The sequence below is a fragment of the Propithecus coquereli genome, unplaced genomic scaffold, assembly GCF_000956105.1.
Source record: "Propithecus coquereli isolate 6110/MARCELLA unplaced genomic scaffold, Pcoq_1.0 Scaffold10, whole genome shotgun sequence".
Taxonomy (NCBI): domain Eukaryota; kingdom Metazoa; phylum Chordata; class Mammalia; order Primates; family Indriidae; genus Propithecus; species Propithecus coquereli.
Window position 1 is genome coordinate 3,863,251 of NW_012133858.1, and position 12,730 is coordinate 3,875,980.

The following is a 12,730-nucleotide window of genomic DNA, read 5'->3' on the forward strand; positions in this document are numbered from 1 at the left end:
TAAGAAAACCAGCTTCGCAAGTCTAACATTTGACTTACACGATATGAGATGGGAAGGAGCTTCTCAAATTAATTAACACAGGAAAATTCCCAAGAATGTAGTCTCTAGACTGAAAGTGCCCTCCTTTAGCCTATCACAACAAATAAATAATTTAAAAATACCAAAACACATCAATATAATATTTTAGAACTAGGGATAAACATCCTAAAAGCTTTCAAAAAGGAAAAAAAAAGCCAGGCGTGGTGGCTCACACCTGCAATCCCAGCACTTCGGGAGGCCAAGGTGTGAAGATCCCTTGAGGTCAGGAGTTCAAGACTAGTCTGGGTGACTTAGCTAGACCTCATTTCTTAAAAAAAGGGAGGGGGGGGGTATATAAGGTTACAAAGAACCTAGTAGTATATGGAAGCCATAATATAGGAAAACAATAATTTCAAAATTCTCAGAGAAATAATTTCCAGTATATACTTCTATCCCAGACTATCAATCAAGTACAAATTTAGAATAATGGCATTCTCAGCCATTCAGCCATGCAAGGTTTCAAAAAATGTGTCTCCCACGTGCCCTTTTTCAGAAAGCCACTAAAGGATGGGCTTTTGAAAAAAGGGGGAGTAAATCTAAAAACAGGAAAACATAGGATTAGGAAGTGGAGGATCATTACCAAAAAGATGAGAAATTCCTAGCAAAGGATGTCCTAGGCTACAGCTATACAGCAAGCTCACAGGAAAAGCAATACTAATTGGAGCAAGAAGACAAAAAAAAAGATGTGTGGAGATCTCCCTAGGGGGAAAAAATGGAACTGATAAATTATCTGAGTTTACCAAATAGAAAATCAGACAAAAAAAATAATTTTAAAGAGCTGTAGGAGGGATTGAGAAGATAGCCAGAAATTTGAAGAAAGCCAAGCAGGTGAAAAGTAAAGACAATTAACTCCAGAAAAAATAAAGTACAAGAAAGGAAAGAAATGTAACCACAGTATACTACTTAGCTCAACAATGAATAATGCTTACATACTGAAATGCAACTATACTAGGAGGATGTGTGTAAGGAAAAGAGTGGTAGAAGAACTCAAATCTTCAATTACCAGAACAGAACACCAATAGATATTTTAAATTGCTAAATAAAAATATATTGTAATTAATACACATCTTACTTAGAAATACACCAGTATCAACCACACTGAATGTTGAAGAAAGTTAAAAGTGGTTTACTTGAGAACAAAACCAGGAAAACTGCTGGTTTAGTTTCAAATATTTTATCACTATTTAACTTTTCCCACTTTGTGCATGTATTACTCGGATAAAAATAGGTTTTCAAAAAGAAAAAACAACTGCCAACACACTCATGATTTGTACGCTATCTTATTTATAGACTATAGGTTGCCTGGACTTGTCAGCCAAGTTAACTGATGGGAAATGTTAGCTATCCACAAGTTCATAAATTTGGTCACTCCAGAAGATATTTCTTATGACTAACAATATCAAGCAGGCTTTCATTCTTCATCACTATCATTTTTACAAACTTTTTAGCAACACTATGTTACCTTCTCACATTGAGTTAGGAAAGGTCTACTTAATTCAAAATATTTTAACAGTAAAGTGTTCATCTTCCTGTACATGAAAAATTACAAGTACTAGCTCATTCAGAATAACACCAACTAGTTTACTGTTTTGCCAAAAATAAACTTTAGTTTAGTCTGTCACTGACAATTGGACAGAGGTCATTTCTACAGTGCTGCCTAAATAACATATCAAATGCTAGTCTACTAAAAGGATGGCCCTAAAAGATGCAGATATCTTTTACAGACTTGGCAGCAACAACGCCTATACTACCCTCAAATCTAGCTGTACAGCTGGCATAAGCCAGTGACTTTTCCAGATAGATGACAAAGCAACTGTGAAAAGATAAACAGTACCTAAATGAATCTGTATTTTCCTAATGTTTACTATTTTACAAACTAGGCACAGAACAAGTACAACTGTAATATAAGGAAGCCTGATTAGTTCTACCAGTTCTCCCCACACAAGATGGCACATATGACAAACGTAAGATTTTTAAACAGAGTAATATTACAGAAGCTTATTAAAGCCCTACACAATTTCAGATCTCATACGATTAAGATGGTAAAATTCCAACTACAAATATCATATATGTGGGACTATACATGCCACTTGAAATACTGAGGATACAAAGCATTTGGCTTCAGGTAGGTACCTGAATATGAAAAATTTATTTTTTATATAAATTTTACAATGAAGTTTATTATACAAAATCAGCAGTCACCAAGACGAAACAGAATAAAATGAACACCATGTTAATGACAGAATGCCACTGCTACATCTTCAAATGGCTTTATGCCAAATATAATCCCCAGAAAGGTAGTTATATTCGGACCTATACATGGATTTATATGCATACATACATGTATTCATTTTTATATAGGGAATACTAATATTTAACAATGCTGTTGTGATTTCTGAGAATAAAAGAAAAGGAAATTTACTCCAGAAATAGAAGCCAATATAAAAGCTCATCCAAAGAAAAGGATCCATTTCCAGTAAGACACAGAAATGAATAAAGAGACAAGAAACCACGAGAAACTCATGCTTTTAGATTAAGTGGTCACTTTCAAACATGATAAAGCAGAATCTCAAGAACTCATAATTTAATTTGTTGTACTCAATTTAAAGTCTATTACAATATTATAAACTATCCTTACCAATAATAATGATGATAAAGATAAAGTGACCCAAACATCTACAGCCCTAAAAAATAAAATACTGGGGTTGTAATGTACTCTTGGATTTCACCTAACCGGATTACCTAGTGTAGTGATTCACAAAGTAAGAGTGTGTGTTGAGAATATCTCACTATAACTGCAAAATATTTACAATTACCTACTTGCCAGTTATGAAGGGTTTAGACTCATTCAGTTGGCTTTATAAAATTTTTATAATGTTCCTTCAGGCTCAAAAGTCTCTACTTGGCACAAAAAAAAAAAGCCACCTAAGCCTTGCGTCTTTAAATTTCTTTGCCAAAAGTGATGAACCATTTGTCCTCAGCATTTTTAAAGGAACGTAAAGTGAGAGTAAGTCTCAAGTGCTCCTATAGATGTTCTCAGATTAAAAATGATTTAAAAAAAAAAAATATCAATGTCCTAAGTATCCTTATGAATGACACAGAATTATTCGGGAATGAAAAGACACATTCTTTGAAATTTTGCTTTAAAATGTTAAATGATAAAGACAGACACACATGAACAAGTGTGGCAAACTGTTGACAATTATTGAATCTAAAGGATTGGTTTATAAGGTTCATTATCCTTTATTTTTGTATTGTATATGTTTATAAATTTCCAAATTTAAGTTTACAATGAACAGCAATGTTTTGTTGATCATTTGGGAATTCATTAACAAACATGTAAAAAATCTTAAGGAAGAAAGTTGCAACTTAAGAAAAATAAAATACACTAAAAAAAATAGGCCAAAATATTGAACAGTGGTTATATTGAGAAAATGGGAACCTAAAAGATTTCCCCATTCTTATATTTCACTTTTCAGTACCCCCTTCTGCCCTACTCTCAAAAAGTGCTGATTTTATACTGGGGGAGGGGGAATACACACACACACATACACACACACAAAACATTGTTAAAAATAAAAGATGGCAGTTTCAGGCTTAAAATGGAACATTAAGTTCTTTAAAAGAAATGAATAGAAGTGAAGGACTTACCTGCTCTTCTCTTTTCTGCTTGCGTAACTGCAGTCCTTCTTCCTCCCTCCTTCTGCGCATCTCATCAGGATTCAGAGATTTGTTCTTGTAACTTTTCAGGCGAAAATTCTCTTTTCCTGGGGTGGTCATGATTTCTACAAGAATAAAAGAGGGGAAAGAAGAGATGAGTTTACTGTAAAAAGCTCTGTTATTGTAGGAGCTTAGCCTTTTAAACATACATGCCCAGACTCACCCCAAAGAGATACCAGAAATGGTTACTTTATTTTTAATAGTTTTATTAATCTGTGCAATTCAACAGTTTTTAGTACATCCACAGCTTATGCAACCATCACCACAGTGAGTTTTAGGACATCTTCATCATCTCAAAAAAAAGAAATCCTGCATTATTTAGCTATCATCCCTATTCTGGACATTTCATATGAACAGAATCGTATAATATGCAATCTTTTGTGACTGGTTTCTTTTACTAAGCATATTGTTTTCAAGGTTCATCCACCCTGTAGCACATACCAGTATTTCATTTCTTTTTATAGCTGAATAATATTCCATTGTATGTACATACTCCAATTTATCAATTCATCAGCTGATAGACATTTAGGCTGTTTCCACCTTTCAGCTATTATGAATAATGCTTCTATGAATATCTGTGGTCGAATATTTGTGTAGACATGTTTTCATTTCTCTTGGGTCTATACCTAGGACTGGAATTGCTGGGTCATGTGGTAACACTATGTTTAGTCACTTGAGGAGCTGCCCAACTGTTCTTCCAAAGTGACTGCACCATTTTATATTCCATCAGCAGCATATGATGGTTGTAATTTCTCCAGCATTTTGCTATTACAACTTTTTTTTTTTTTTTGGGACAGAGTCTCGCTCTGCTGCCCGGGCTAGAGTGCCGTGGCGTCAGCCTAGCTCACAGCAATCTCAAACTCCTGGGCTCAAGCGATCCTACTGCCTCAGCCTCCCGAGTAGCTGGGACTACAGGCATGCGCCACCATCCCCAGCTAATTTTTTCTATATATTTTTAGCTGTCCAGCTAATTTCTTTCTATTTTTAGTAGAGACGGGGTCTCGCTCTTGCTCAGGCTGGTCTCGAACTCCCTAGTTCAAACAATCCGCCCGCCTTGGCCTCCCAGAGTGCTAGGATTACAGGTGTGAGCCACCGTGCCCAGCCAATAGTTTTTTATTTCTTGTTTTGTTTTCATTGCTGTTTCCTCCAAGTTCCCTTGTTTCCATTGCTGTCTTTCTCAATAGAGGCTCTTACCACGTCTGGTAATCTTGTGATTGTCCATTCATATTTAAGAGTGAAGTGTCGAAAACTGAATCGGAAGCCTATAGGAGGGCTTACTGGAGGGTGGAGTAGCCGGTGGCCATTTTGGGGGTCGCAAGTCTTTTCTCTTGGGCTGGTCAGTTTCCCTGAGGAGAGCTTCCAGTCTCTTGCCAGGAGAGTATATACTTGGCTGCCATATTTTGAGAACTCATTTTACAAAAGGAGCTGGGGTTTTTACTGTTAATTGTGTTCATATAATCCTGTTTTCAATATGGCACTTCACTTACACCCTCCCCTGCACTGGAGCACCCATTTTAGAGTCTCTAGTTCAGTTTCTTCAGAGTAATCCTCTCACCATCTGAAGGTACTGGGGAAGGATGTTCCCTGGCTAGGAAGAATGAAAGAGGAAATCTGGGTGTGCTACTGCTGTTTTGTAGACTTTCAACTAACCTAGTTTTTAGCCCCATTCCTCACTCTACCTTAAGGGATAGTACCTGTGGGATCTCCTGTCTGTGAAGCCTCTTGCTTATGGGCAGGGTAAATCAGCTTTCTTACTGACTCATCCCTTTGCAAGTGCTTAGGCTTCAGCGTTTTCCATTTTGCTAGTAAAATAGCATTTGACCATTTGTTTTACAGCTTCTAAAAAGGTTTTGACATCATCTGTGATTCTCTCCTTAGTTGCTCTTTGTTGTTCATTTCTTTTAAAAAATATATTTCTTATAATTTTAGTATTCTACCATGTTCACCATTTTATTTCTTTATATAAACTCTTTACTTTCTAGTCTGTTCGTTCTTTCCACAGCATCTGAATGACCACTGTATGCCCAGTATTGAAGATTAAAATTAAACCTCTGGCTTTGAATTGTTAATATGATTTGAAAGAAAAAGTATATCCTATATATACTAATTCTTAATTTGAAATTTGAAAACCCTTATACTGTATACAAGACAGATAAATTACAGGGCTTATTAAATTCAGTAATGAATATGAATTGGATAGAGGTAATTTTTAGCAATTAAAAAATTGCAAAAATTTTTAAATTTTTTCCACCATGAAGGAAAATTTTATGTCATCTTTTGGAAATATTTGTCTTTAAAAAATATAACAAGCACAAAGCAAAACCCATTAAACTATTAGGTAAGAGACAGATTTTCTCCTTCATAAAAACCATAAAGATCAGAACTTCTGATGAAATAACAGCATTTGAGCTGAAAAAATTCTAGCCAAAAGTATAGAAATTCAATAATTTAGATAGGTTGGGAAGTTTTATTGTGGTAAATATATACTTTCAGCTTTAAATTTTGAAAATTTTGAAAGTTTTTCTTATCATATAATTAGTATATTGCTTATTACAGAAAATTTGGAAGATAACTTCCACATAAAACTTTTGTATTCTGATTTCTTAAACTATGAAATATTTTTTAAAAGTATAAAAAATAATGTAAGTTGGGTTTTTGTTTGCAACACTGAGATTTTTTATGTTAGTGTTCTGTTTTTCTCATTTCTCAGTGTATTGTGATCATTTTTTAGGTTGTTAACAGTTTTCATTAGAATAATCACACTGCAATCAACATTCTTACACATACTACTGGTTTTATTTCCTTTGTGTACATTCCAAAAGTGGAATTACTGATAAATACACACCCCCACTACATATTTCACAATGATTCATATATACTCAAGGAATGTATCGACCACAATGCTACAGTTAGGGGTAACAGAAACAGGGCTCAGAAATTTAAGAAAAAGGATCCTGTATGACGTGATGAGTGTCAAGAACTAAGAAGCAGGCAGGGCGTGGTGGCTCACGCCTGTAATCCTAGCACTCTGGGAGGCCAAGGTGGGAGGATCATTTGAGTTCAGGAGTTCGAGACCAGCCTGAGCAAGAGCGAGATCCCGTCTCTACTAAAAAAAAAATAGAAAGAAATTAGCTGGACAACTAAAAATATATATAGAAAAAATTAGCCGGGCATGGTGGCTCATGCCTGTAGTCCCAGCTACTCGGGAGGCTGAGGCAGGATTGCTTGAGCCCAGGAGTTTGAGGTTGCTATGAGCTAGGTTGATGCACGGCACTCTAGCCTGGGCAACAGAGTGAGACTCTCTCTCAAAAAAGAACTGAGAAGCATAATTAATTCTAAAACCCTTTTTACCTAATGTCCAAATAATAAATTTCTCAAAACTAAAGGACATGAATTCCCAACTTATAAGGTCCACAGAATGCCCTTACATGAAAAAAAGACCCATACCTAGGCATATCATCATGGAATTTTAAGGGTTAAAAACATTCTAAAAGTATCTAGAGATTGGGGGTCAAAGGGGAAGACTGCATACAAATGAAGAGTCAGGCTGGCTTTGCACTTCAACAGCAACATTGGAAGGAAAACAAAGAACTTTTGAACTTTTGAATAAAAATTATTTTCAGCCTGGAATTTTATACCCAGCCAAATTATTGATCAAATGTGAAGGCAGAATAAAGATTTTTTTTCAGTCATTAAAGATCTCAGAAAGTTTTTACTTCCCATGTACCCTTTCTCAGGAAACTAGCAGAGGATACACTCCAAGGAAATGCATAAACCAAGAAAAACAATATGGGACAGGAAACAGAGGATCCAGTACAGGAGAAGAGCAAAGAGAATTTTAAGGATGATGTAAAGAGAAGTCCCAGGCTAACAGCTATGAAATAGGCCTAAAAGTAATCAGTACAGATTGCATTAAGTGGAGAGATGAGGGTTCCAGGATAGCTGTCTCGAGAAACTATGAAAAAAAAAAAAAAAATAGCAGTAACTCCTGGAAAAAATAAAATTGAGAGGAAATGATATCATAGTACTCTACATGGCTCAGCTGTGAATATTTACATAGTTATAATATTGTAAACACTGAATATTGACTTAATAAACACCTGTGATAACTATATTTGGAGGATGGGAGAGGCAGTGTATGTACATGTGGTAGGTGAGGTAGATATGTATGGAACACTAAGGAATATCTTACATAGAGGAAAGCCAATAATGTCTAAAATTGCTATATCAAGAATAGTAATAAAAGCAAGTTACTATATTTATAAATATGAAAGCAAACACAAGAGGAAACAGCTAAGATAAAGAAAACTGTAGCCTCTAAAGTGCAGAGGCTGGGACAGGGGACGGCTGCTTCTTAAATATTCTAATTTAAAAATTATATATTTTCAAAGGTGCTAAAACATGGAACTTCAATAATCTTTCAGGTGTTAGTATATTAGATCTTGAGTAGTATTTCATGATGTTAAACAAACTGCATCTAGTTTGTTCTACCGAAGAGACTGAACTAATAAAAGCAAGCTTTAATGATTGACGTGAACACCGCACAAATAGCCCTATATTTGAATCCCAGCTCCACTATTTACTTACTCTACGAAGTAGGGCAAGTTACCCAATCACCCTGTACATGTAACCACATCCTCAGAGTGGTTTTGCAAGAACAATTAAGTGAAAGCACCTGATGGAGAGCTTGACCCATCAACAGATGTTAGTTCTTTCTATTCCCTAGCTACAAACCCCCATTCTGACCCCAAGCTGCCTTGCTGATCACAAAGTACAGAGACTTCTGGACAACTCAGCACATCTCCTCCCTCATGCTGGAAAATCAATCACAATGAGTAAGCAGACTTATCTTTGAATATGAAGGGCAGCATTAATTCTTGGTATATGAAGGAGATTATCCCCGTTATCCACATCCTGGATTACTGACTGCTCTCAAGAACTATCCCCAATTAGTCTACATACAACACTAGGACAGAACCATTTTTTCACTTAGGTATGTTTTGTTGGGTTATAACATCTATAAAAAACAATCAAAAAGTCTCTACATTCCATCAGTTTTCATCCCTGCTCTTTCAATGCACAACCTCAGAATTTTCTAATGCCCCATGCTGGCCTCCAGTTGGCCTGCCATCTCCTGCTTACTGCAGCAATAAACAGAAGAAAGAAATCAGCCCAAATCAGCTAATTGAATTGTTTACCATTTCCAATGTTTTCTTCAGTATGGCTAAATTCATAATACCCTGTGAAGTACAAAGATATCTTAAAACAAAGAGAGTAATAGGGGATTATCTTTATCACTAGATGAGCCATCTTTACTTGCATGGCCAAAGGTCTTAACTGATTTCATACACAGTATTCACACATACTTCTAAAAACAATCTGGCAGTCTTAAAAGCACAGGTATCATAAATCATTGAGACTATTTTATCATTAATTCAACAAACCCTGTGCTAAAACACTGGAGATGAAAAGAGTAAGACACAATCCTACTCTCAAATGTAAGGGAAAAGGGAAAAAGACAATATAATCAAGACCAAAAGAAAATAATCCAGCAAACAACTGAGAGCAATTCCAGACTATCTGGTATAAAATAATTCCATAATATAGTTGAGATTAAGGACAATTACAAAATTTGAACAAAGTTCTGAGCCTCCTGGCAGTCAAAGTACAGAGAAACAGGATGGCTTACAAAACAAAAATGACCCAATAAAAAGCAGTCATTTGTTTAAAAACAAAAGAAAAAAAAAGGAAAGAAAAGAAAGAAAAAAGCCCAGCACTGGGATTTTAAGAAGAATTTGTCTCTAAGGTCCCTATTGTACAGGGATCAATAAACAAATTAGAAACAGTGTCTTGGACAGCAACAAAGAAAAGATTCTTTTCATGGCCCCCTTTGGTATGTATCAATTCTAGATAAAAGTCAAGATGTGTAACATTAAATCATAATTCCGTGAAGAAACTTCTACAAGGACCACCTTATAAAGTAACATAATGCAAGTATACTGATTTCAGGTGGTAAGTTTGTCAAGTAGTTTATTCTAGGTTTTTATAAACACATGTTTTGTTTTGTTTCCCTACGGGACTGGAAGTTCCTCAAGGCTTATGTTGTCTGTTTCCATTTGAACTTCCTTTGTTATTTATTAGAGTGCTTTATAGTTTCTGCTCAATTATAATAACTGATAAAATGTCATACAATATTTGTATTATTTGTTAGTCTTCCCTGATACACTATAAATTCCATGAGCACAAGGAGAGTGTATCTTGATCATCACTATATCCCCTGTCTCAGGCACAGGGTTTCTCCACAAGTATTCACTGAATTAATGGATTAAATAAAAACATAACCAATTAGTATGAAAGGAGAGAAATAATTCTTAAAATGGCAGCGACTTTGGGTTCTAAGGTTGGTTCCAACAAGAGCTGGATAACCTTAAGTAAGTTAACTTCTCTGACCTTCAGTGCTTTCCTCTGTAAAAATAGAAAAATTAACATCGACTTCGAAATTACTGTAAGCATTAAATGTTTAAATATATATATAAAACATTTAGCACAATACCTGGAAAGGAGCTCAATAAATGTTAATTCCTTTACTTTCTCTCATGTCCTCCCTAAAATCTCATATACCCATAAAACACTGCCTTCCAAGAATAAATTATTTCAATAAAAATACAAGAGAACCCATTTTCACTTTCGTTTGAAAAATTAAATTTTCATCTCTTCAATCTTTAAAATGGAGGAGGGAATAACTGTGGATTTTCAAAATAATTACAAATGCAAGAAAAAGTTAAGAAAAGTCAAGAATAAGCCTTGAAACAACAAGGGGGGGGGAATCACCTACTCATCTATTGCTAATAGAGGTCTTGAAGGAACCATTTATTTAAGGAAAAAAAGGATGAAAAAGTGAGTAATATTATTTAATAGTTTGTTTTAGAAAAAAATACTTCACAGAGCCGGATACGGTGGCCCACGCCTGTAGTCCTAGCTACTCTGGAGGCTAAGACAGGAGGATCGCTTGAGCCCAGGAGTTCGGGTCCAGCCTGGGCAACACAGCGAGACTCGGACTCTTAAAAAAACAAAAACACTTCGTAATCATTTATTCTGAACTTAAACTTTAAAATTCAAATATTTTGAAACCTTTCATTTAAAAGTGGAACACGAAGCACTTAACCCTCAGCATTCCTTCATGACGACTTCCCCAACTCCAATCATCCTTCAGTTTTCTCCTCCTATTTTGAGCTTAATCTAATACTTCACAGTTTCCCTCGCATTACCATTTACACACGCTCTGTGCAGACGAAGTTCCGTCATTCCTATAATTACCACACCCCCGTCAGCCGCTTCAGGCTCATGTTGTTATGACATCTGTAAACTGCAGCCATCTCCACCCTCCGCTCCCCCTACCTCCCTCCAAACCACCGGCTCCTGCCCGGGCTGTAACTTGTGAATTCCCAAGACAGTCTCTTCCTGCCTCGGTTAGAATTTTTACATGCCACCCCTGCTCTTCCTTGCCTCTGCCACAGCGCTGTGCGCTGCCTATCCCCGTCCCCCGCCCCGCGCCCGGCGTGGCGCAGGCTCCACGCCCGCCTCATCTCCGCCCTGCTGCCTCGGCGCCCCGCAGTCCCCGGCGCCGCTTCCAGCCCCGCCGCCGCGCCGCGCCGCCCCGCCCCGCCTCAACCGGCGTTCCTGATGGCGATCACACCAGCGCTCCCCACCCCCACCCTCTTCTCCGCCGGCCGCGCGGCCGTTAGGACAGCCGGGCCCGTGACACACGGACGCGCTGCGAACGTGCGGGCCCAGGCACCAGAGCTCGAGCAACTGCCGGCGCCCGCCCTCGCCCCGGGGCCTCCGGAGTCCCGCCGAGGACAGCCCAGATCCGCGGGCGGGAGGGGGAGGGGCTAGGGCCGCGGGGCCCCCGCACTTACCAGGCTCAAGGCAACCGATCCCGGTGCCAAAGCTGAAGTGAGCAGATAGCTCGCTCGATCGCCCGCCGTACGTCTCCTGCGCACAACCTCGGAGAGGCGGCCCGCGCCTCAGTGCGCTCACCAGGCCTCGCTCTCCGCCACCGCGCACCAAGCAGCGAGACTCAGCTCAGCCGGCGTTCGCAGTGCGCCTGCGTGCGGGGGCCGGCCCGCGCGCCTGCGCGCGCCTCTCCGCCGCTTGCCGCGGAAGCTGCCGGGAAGCGTAGTCTTCTAACGGCCTTTCGCTGGCCTCTCCTCGCGGTTAGCGTCCAACCAGTGAAGAGTCGCAGGTCGGAGGGAGGGTCTCGCTGAAGGGGAGGTTTTGCAGTCCGTGGCAAAGGTTGGAGAAGGTTAGGTCAACAAACCTGTCTTCTCTAAGCTCTTCCGGGGCGGATCGATCCTCATTCACCTCTTCATATCTAGCCTCTAACGTGGTAGGTACCTCATACATGTTTAGGCGATGAATGATGGAATGATTGAAGGCTGAGGGAGTATTACAAAAGTGGCAAGTCAGCGTCTCATGTCTGAAGGGTTCATGTGCAGCATTTTTGCAGGAAGCTTCTAAGTATTCCTGTTTTTTTAGTTCTCATCCATCCCCTTTGCCAGATAATGTATGAGTAGTATCAAAAATTATTACGAAATTAAATGAAACACAAATGCTCAACTCCCAATAAGTGCTCTCAAATGAAAATCTGGGGCAAATGGTTGTTAATGTTAAATCTGATGGAATTCTTTTGGGGGAGCAAATGGAGTAGTGGCTTCAAAAGAAGGAAAACAGTAGCCAGCCCAGCAGAGGTTTCGGAACAGAAAAGTCTCACAAAAAGTCATATAAATCAAGTTAAAACACACGCTGAGAAGCAAGGTGAAAGAGATTGGGTAGATTAAAACATGTGTAAGTGTGGGAGGGAAGAGGAGAGAGGACCACAATCCCTGAATCCTAAGTTATGCAATGTTCATTTGTCCTGGATCTCTCTGCT

The 12,730-nt window shown here is 38.4% G+C and overlaps 1 protein-coding gene across 1 annotated transcript in view; it reads right to left on the reverse strand.

Annotated features, from left to right (window-relative positions):
- KPNA1 (karyopherin alpha 1 (importin alpha 5)) overlaps nt 1-11,954 on the reverse strand; it is a 57,009-nt gene extending 45,055 nt beyond the window's left edge. Inside the window, exons 1-2 of the mRNA XM_012641522.1 lie at nt 11,718-11,954; nt 3,730-3,863 (exon numbers count right to left, since the gene is read on the reverse strand). Of these exons, the coding sequence (XP_012496976.1) occupies nt 3,730-3,858 (129 nt within the window). The 5' untranslated portion in view covers nt 3,859-3,863; nt 11,718-11,954. The remainder of the gene's footprint in view (nt 1-3,729; nt 3,864-11,717) is intronic.
- Between the last annotated feature and the right edge of the window lie 776 nt (nt 11,955-12,730).